Genomic DNA, 8,430 nt, shown 5'->3' with positions numbered 1-8,430 from the left:
CTTCTCGCTGTCCTTTCTTCACTGCACTGAAGAAGGCCAAAAAAAGTATTTAAAAAATGCCCCAGGAACCACAAGTAAGCTAGCAGTCTGTGAGGAAGATATGATGAGGCTTGATCATTTAGAACTTTCACATGAGGAGATGGCATTTTAATTAAACTTTGGATTCAACACGGAGCCGCTGAAAAACATATAACATTTTTCATTTTACTCATAGCAATATTGCAAAGACTAAAGAAAGCAATGTTATTTGTTTAACGTACATGGTATTTGTTTAATGTGCACGGTTGAAGGCAATGTCCTGGTAAGAAATGACTCTAAGATTCCTCACAGTGTTACTACAGGCCAAAGTAAAGCCATCCAGAGCTTAGTGTGAAACCTCAGCGTTTTTCAAATGAAGTAGAATCAGAAAATGACTTGCCAAAAATATTTATAAAAACTAGTGTGCATATGGGGATAATTAATAGCATACCAAACGGATACTATTTTTGTTCAGTTAATGAAGTCAGTTTGCAGTTTGCTGCTTCATTTCCAGTAAATGGTGATGGGCTTAGCTGGTAAATGTTGGTTTTGTTTTCACTTTTGTTTTGTTTTGTTTTTCCATCCTTTCCAGTTTAGCCTGTCCTATATGTTACTACATACGGTAATTCTCATATCCATTAATTAAATTTTTCAGGACATAATAAAAACACTAGATTGGGGGGAAATTAATTTTTGCTAAAAGCCATATGAGAAACTGGGACTGCTGTATAGGGCTGCACCAATAAGCTTATAAAGATATACAATTAGTATTGAGTTCAAATTTTGGACCCCTCAAAAACAGTCCCAGTTTCTGTTGGGAAAATTAATTCCCTTCCTCTGCACTATATAAAGTCAGCCACTGGGGGCAAAAGTCATTTTGTAAAGTAAATTTTTTTTTAATCTCCCCACAAACTCTGAGGTCCTCGAGGAGCCCAGAAATGGGACTGGCTATGAGTCTTAAAAGATTTACATATGCCGATCTTACACATCGGCATATGTGTAAGATCGTAAACTTACCCAAACTTACTCCTTTGGGTAAGTTTCTTAGAACTTACCCAAAGGAGGTTCTTGTGATAATGCAAAACCCAGCAGAGTCTGATCAGGTGTTAAACAGTATTTAATCTGCCAGGATCAAAGTCCACGTAACATCTGTTTTCACTGATATGAGAGTCAGTGTCATGTGCTCTGCCTTCTGCACACTCTACCCAGGCAGTACCCTAAATCAAACTCAATATTTACAACAGTGAAGAAGTGTCTCTGTGGTGTCATTATTAACACATTTGGCTAACACATGAAAGAGCTAAGCCATCAAAGCCTCAGTGGGGGCATCAGTAAGACTTGTATTATGATACAACATAGCAGATTACGATGAACACTTATCTAAAAACTGGTGCCGTGTCTCCTGATGATACACCCAAGGGGCAGCATTTAAAGGCTAAAGAAGGTTAGTCCCAGGATCGAGCCATGTGGTGTGCCACAGCTATTATAATAATTCTCGTTCAGAGAAACAACAATATCTCTATCCAAACTACTGAAGAACATTTGCACATAAGTCCAGACGTTCCTGTGCTACATGAGAACATCTCAACAATTGGGTGTTACACTAAAAACAGTCATTTGACAGGTGGTTGGATTCAAAAGGACTTTCCTTCAACCAGAGGCATCAGAAAAGTAGATCTTTAAATGCATATATTGTGTGCGCTTTACTGCACACCTCCCCCCTCAACTAAAAGTTAGTAGATGAAAAGTGTCGTAATCAACGAAGTGTTTGATTGGTCGGTCGACCTCCACAGTGAACTCAGAATGACGACACTCGCTCGCACATGGACAGTGTCAGTTTCATGTCTTGTGCCTGCAGTTAATAGATTAGAAATGTCAGGCAGGAAATCTAAAGGGTTGAGAGGGTAAAGAACAGCCCCACGAAGCAAATACTCCTCTACTACGTGCCAACCTCAAACAGCATAGTATATGGTAAAATGGTAAATGGCCTGCATTTGTATAGCGCTTTTCTAGTCCATAGGACCCCAAAGCGCTTTACACTACATTCAGTCATCCACCCATTCACACACACATTCACACACTGGCGATGGCAAGCTACATTGTAGCCACAGCTGCCCTGGGGCGCACTGACAGAGGCGATTTGAAACTTGAAACTCCACTAGTAGCGGACTCCTTGCTGGTTGTTGACGCTCATTCAGAATCATTATTGCTTTTTCCATTAACAGGCAGCCCACACAGTGCTTGCCCTTGTACAATTCATATATTATAGGCTTGTTAGTGTGGTCATATTTTTCTGTAATGTAGCACAGCATTAATAGTGTTACATTGTTTCTTATTCTTTGAACTCAAATTATTTGTGAGTCACTTCAAACATTTATTTAAAAGATTCTATAGAACCTAACCTTGCAGCAGCGAGTTAAATAATCAGTTGAACTAATGGCTGCTACTAGGAAGATTTTTGTTTGGGTAAACCTTTTTGCAATATAGACTTACTGGACAATTTATGAGGTACCCCTTGCTAATAAGTCCTACTTTTCCCTTTAGAACTGCCTTAATTCTTCATGGTATAGATTCAACAGGGTGCTGGAAATACTCCTCTGAGATCTTTCTTCATATTGACATGTTAGCATCACACAGTTGCTGCAGATTTGTTGGTTTCACATCTGTGATGTACTATTGGTTTGAGATCTGGTGACTGTGAGTACAGTGAACTCATTGTCATCTTTAAGAAAGCAATTTGAGATGATTTAAACTTTGTGGCATGGGGTGTTATACTGCTGGAAGCAGCCATGGGCACACTGTGATCATAAAGGTGGTCAGCAACAATACTCAGGCAGGCTGTGGCGATTAAATCCTTAATTGATTCCAAGGTGGCCAGAGGGTACAAGAAAGTCTCCCCTACACTGTTATACCCCCACCAGCTTGAACCTTTGACATAAGGTTCGACATGTTTTACATTTAAAGATATTCTTCTGCGTGCCTTGGTTGTAATGGGTGTTTCCTTCTTATCAGCCCAAATCAGTCTGTCCATTCTCCTGACATCAACAAGGCACTCAGAGAAAATATCCAGTCAGCGGGAATTTTCTTTCTCATACCATTCAAGCCTTAGAGATGGTTGTTTGGGAAAATCCAAGAAGATCAGCAGAGTCTGAAATATTCAGACCACCCTGTCTGGCACCAACAACCATGCCATATTCAAAGTCACTTAAATCACCTTTCTTCCCCACTGTGATGCTCAGTTTGAACTTCAGCAGTCATGTTGATAATGTCTGCGTGGGTAAATACACCGAGTTGCTACGATATGATTGGTTGGTTAGATGTTTGCGTTAATAAGCATTTATATAGATGTATCTAATATAGTGGCAGGTGATTGTGTACATGCATTACAGTTCATAGTACCCTCACTGTATTCATGATAACACTGATTGTGTTTAGTATCTACAATAGGAACCTCATATCTTCTCATTTCCTGAACGTGTTCCTCGTTGAACCCACTGCACCGGCAGCTGCTGCTCACTTTAATTCGTCTGCTCACATCATCTCAGTCTGCATGTGCAGCTATGCAGTGAAGGGATAAATCCCCTGTTCTCGCTCTTTCCTTTTGTCACTGTATTTGATCTTCTGGTTCCGTCTTCTATCCTGTTCGTCTCCTTCCCTCCATCTGCCTCACAGCACCGAATGACCCCCAGTCAGCTTCCTGCCTTTCTTTCCCTCATCTGTCTTCCTGTTATTCCCAGTTTCTGTCTTGTGTGTTCCCTGGCCCTTTGGTTCCATTATGTTTTCTGCTATATATGCATATATAAAATGATGTAGGCACTGCACAAATGACTTAAAATCCAAAGCTGCCTGCTTAAAGATCATTTTTGTTTTTTTAAATTACAGGTTGGGAATGTGGTGAAATTTCTAAGCCAAAATTGAATTTAAAAAAAAAACTCCTACAAGCAGCCAGATAATGTATACTTTAAACTAACCCAGAGGACAACTAAATATATTGTGAAAGTAAAACAAAACTATAAATGTAAATTTACTGCCTAAGCTCTTAATTTAAAACACTCATAGGTTTCCTTTGCCCTGAGTTATCAACACTTTAGTTAAGTTCTCTTTTGGGTTTCAGTACCTTCAAATAAAATGGAGTACAGTGTGTCATCTGACCACTTTAGAAGTACCCAGTGTTTATATCACTTCCAAATGGCCCTTTTAAAAGCAGCATGAAGAGTCTGCCAGTCATAAAGTGGCGCAAGACACAATAGTTAAAATGTGGGCAAAGCAGTGCACACTTACTCCTTCCGGCATTGGAAGTGTGTGACAATGTAGCTGTGGGAACGTCTATAGAGAGCACTTCTGAAGAGGCATGCTGGTATGTTGATATTTGAATAGAGTAATTCTCTCTCTCAGGGGTCATCACTGAAGGCACCTTTCATGTAGCAGTTGGTAATTCGATCCCTTGTAAATATTAAAAACTGTAATAATCCAGCTTTGAAGTGTATGTTAATGGCATCCCTCCTCCTCTCTGCCTTTGCAGGTAGAGATCGTGCGTAGTGGTAATGTGCAGTGCTTGTCCTTCCCTCTGACTGTAGCCACCTTCTTCACTTCAACCTCCTGGGTCTTCTACGGCCTTCAGCTGAGCGACTACTATATTGTGGTAAGACATCATGAATACGCACTTGCATACCTGTAAGCTCAGCTGTCAGTGTTGTGTGAGGATTGAAGCGATAACATGTTTTTTTTTTTCTTCTTCTTCCTTGTTTTGCTTGTTTTCCAGGTTCCAAACACACCGGGTATTTTCACTAGCCTCATCAGATTTTATCTATTTTGGAAATTTGCGTCAGTCAATCAAGGTTCGCCTTCCTACAAACCCGTGCACATATGATGTTGACAGTTGAAAAATTCATCTTCACGGATGGACGGTTGGCAACAAAGCTTTAGAGTTACATGTTGGAACAAACTCAGTGAGTGACTCGACGTGTAAAGTGTTTTGTTTACTTTTTGGGGGGGAAGAATAATGTGGACTTTTACTCAGCTGAGAGTAAATTTCACGATGTCTTTAATATGATTCAACTGTTACTGTTCTGCGGATCGTTGTAGAGAGACACATGTTACTACGTGTCTCTCTCTGTGTCTCTAAGTGTCTCTAAGTGCCTTCTTTTAGGTAATGTTTGCCATTAAAGATTTATGTGAATTTTTAGAGGTTAAAAACGTATATATTGTACAGTGGTTAGCACTGTTGCCTCACAGCAGAGAGCTGCTGGTTTGGATGCACTGGCAAGCTGGGGCCTTTCTTGTGGAGTTGATCTTTGGGTGCTCTGGCCTGTTTCCTTCCACAGTCCAGAGATGCACTCATTTGTTTAACTGGGGATTCTAAATTGGCGATAGGTGTGAATGTTTAGTGGGATTTATACCTCTGATTTAAATCTACTCCATAACGTCATAATCACAAACTCTTCTTAAACCCTGCACCCTAACCAATGTGCACCTCCCTAGAAATGTAATGTAAAATGTGATGCCAATTATTGAACCAACTGGAAGAGAATGGATAAGCTCAAAACGAAAAGTTTACTGCCAACTAGTGTCTTGGAGGTGAAATTGCAGACTTCTGCGGGCACACTACACAGAAGTACGAATGCTAACAGCAGCGTTAGCCAATTGCTTAGGCTATGCTGTTTTATGTTTTAGACTCTGAAGTATAAATTAAGCTTTTTCCCTGCGATAGACTGGCGACCTCTTCAGGGTGTACCTCATCTCTCACATATGACAGTCTCCAGCTTCCCTGAAAGCCCGAATGGATATATAACAGCACATGCAGTTTGTTACAGTTATATTAAAAAAAGGGAAAATATTGTAAAGGAAGAAATTTATGTCCATTTTCTGCTGGACAAACAATGTGTTTTATCATTAAATAATGAAAGGTGCCATATCAATAAAAATTTTTTACCGTAACTGTCACTGTCTGCTGTTTTTTTTCTCCTTGCTGAGGCTGTACTTGACCCCTTTGAAATAGAGGAATTTGTGCTTTAGTTTGGAGGTTTTGTTTTGGGTTCAGTAACGAGCTTTCATGCATGTGACGAGGTAAGTGTGTATGATTGGAGTGGCAGTGCAGGAGAGACAAAAGCCTGTTTGATGGTGCAGCAGTGCGAATGAGCTTGTTTGTGTGAGCCTGTTGATTTAGTGAGGGCAGCGGTGGGAAAGGCTATGGCAGAGATTCTCATCCTCAGTGTGTGTGTATGTGTGTGTGCGCGCGAATGCTACTTGGACCGCTCTTCCTGAGCTCAAAGAGCTTGCTCCTGACAGAGAACACACATGCACAACAACAAGACAGTATTGTGTTGGAAGCTGAGTGTTATGTAGAGGCAAAGAGAAGACTGGAGGTGGGAGATAAATGAGGTATACTTGAAAGAAACGTGGGGGAAATATAAGCAGCAGGTGAAAAAGCAACAAGAAAGGATGTATAAATGAGATGGAGGTAGTAAAGCGTGGGAAAAGAATAAAGGAATTTCACGGATAAATTTAGGTTTTGCTTCTAATAGGTTGTAATTATGTAGCACAGTTCTTTAAGTATTGTTTGCTAGTATTTCATGGAGAGACACAACAAGGACATGTGCATAGAGTGTCTTTACCCCTCCATCAGCGCTCTGATTTCCTTTTTTTTAAGTCCAGTTTTGACCTTTATGAATCAATTTGGCCTTTGTATCGTATTGTCTGTCGGATCTCTATCTAGGAATTCAGTTTTTCTTGTTTTTGTTTCCCTAATGCAATCGATACACAACTAGAGATAACAGCACACATTCTCAGACAGTCTCTCCAAAACATTCATGGTGCTGTTATTGATTGTACATGCAAAAGGTGGCAGAATTAGTTTTGTAGAGAATAAGAAAACAGGTTGAAGGTGAAGTTAATAACCTCCCTATTTTCTCACATCTGTACATTTGGCTAAATGCTCAGTCATGTGACTGTTGCAGAAATGACCTGATACATAACGCCCCCTCACTGCTCGCTAAGAAGCTCTTAAATAAATGCTTTATCATGATAAGTAATTTAACCTGTGGTCAGGAACAATTAAGTAAATAAAGTAAATACAATTTTATTCAAGATAAAAATAATATTCCAGTGCTTTACAATGAAATGCTAAAATAAAGACAGAAAAAAAGTCTCCTTTCATCCTCAGCCTTGTATTTTGCACAGCCAGCAGGTCCTGATCACATGACCTCAGGGATCTGCTTTGAGTGCATTGATGTAAAAGTTCACTGATGTAAACTGATGCTTGTCCATGCTTAGCTCTAGAAGTCAAAAGTGAATCTGGAACCAGGATCTCACAACAGTGTGATTCGAGTGTTCATTACTTTAGGCACAAATCTCTTTAGGAGACAAAAACATTTGACTTATTTGTTTTTATTTATATTAAAATAGCATAATAATCTATGCAAGATTTGTAACTTAGAAACATCTTAGGCCTTTAAAGAAACACATAACGTTCACGTAAACGAGAACGAACATCTTGTAGATTTGGTGGAACTATGCTTTTTTTTTTTTTTTCATTTCATTGCAGTCCAATAAACTTTAAAAAAGTTATCTTCAATATGTAGCAATTCCATGAATGTAAATACATGTTAAAATATACAAGTTTACAGTATTAAAAAAGTCCTTGTTAGATTTTCTCTCACTTTATAACAGCTCTGAGGTGGTGTAACCAAATCAAGTGTGCTAGGCCCCACTATCACTAACTAGATTTCTTCATCCTGTCTGTGCTGTTCTTGCCTTTAACAGTCTAAAAACAGTTTGAGCGTCAGTTATGCTGAGTAGAATTTTACATTAGCTGTACATTAAACCCATAATGTTTGATGACCAAGCTTAGTGGCATTTGTAGCAGCAGCCTAAACACCAATAATGAGCCCCTAAAATATGACTGTGAATTAATAAATATACATCTACTGGTTGACGACACGTTGACTCCGTCCGTCTTCTGTGTAGGCAATCAAACAACGAACACTTAAAGCTCAACAAATCTTAAAGTCACTCAAATTCATCTTATGCTGTGAAACCTTTCAGATCTACAGTGGTTTCCAGTCCTGTCCAAGGTGGACAAAGAAAACCTTCAACATGCAGAAGGTATATAAAACAGTTTGTGTGTCCAAAACATGCCAAAGGATAAACCAAGTTCATCCACTGGGAATCTTGAGTGTATGATGATGTATAATTGATCTGTTTAAAGCAATCCCTTCGTTGCCATCCCTAAAGTCAAGCTGTTAGAGCTTTTTACTTGTGTGGTAAATTATAAAAACATTATTTTAAAGGAAACCTGTGACAGGATATTGCAGACGAGTGACTCAGAGTTGAACAATAAGTCGGAGTTTTGTGAGTAGAAATTAGTCATGAAGGCTGAAAGGGAAGAAGGGGTATCTTGAGAAACAGTAAATG

At 39.3% G+C, this 8,430-nt stretch overlaps 1 protein-coding gene across 1 annotated transcript in view; it reads left to right on the top strand.

Annotated features, from left to right (window-relative positions):
- The window catches only part of slc50a1 (solute carrier family 50 member 1), a 7,500-nt gene extending 2,405 nt beyond the window's left edge, over window positions 1–5,095 (top strand). The window contains exons 5-6 of the mRNA XM_005732102.2: window positions 4,541–4,660; window positions 4,781–5,095. Coding sequence (XP_005732159.1) covers window positions 4,541–4,660; window positions 4,781–4,888 — 228 coding nt within the window. The 3' untranslated portion in view covers window positions 4,889–5,095. The remainder of the gene's footprint in view (window positions 1–4,540; window positions 4,661–4,780) is intronic.
- The last annotated feature ends 3,335 nt before the right edge of the window (window positions 5,096–8,430 follow it).

This window comes from Pundamilia nyererei, unplaced genomic scaffold (genome assembly GCF_000239375.1).
Source record: "Pundamilia nyererei isolate P.nyererei 1_Seehausen unplaced genomic scaffold, PunNye1.0 scaffold00045, whole genome shotgun sequence".
NCBI classification, from domain to species: Eukaryota; Metazoa; Chordata; class Actinopteri; order Cichliformes; family Cichlidae; genus Pundamilia; species Pundamilia nyererei.
Note: the sequence above shows the minus strand (reverse complement) of the source record. Positions and strands in the feature narration are given on the sequence as shown.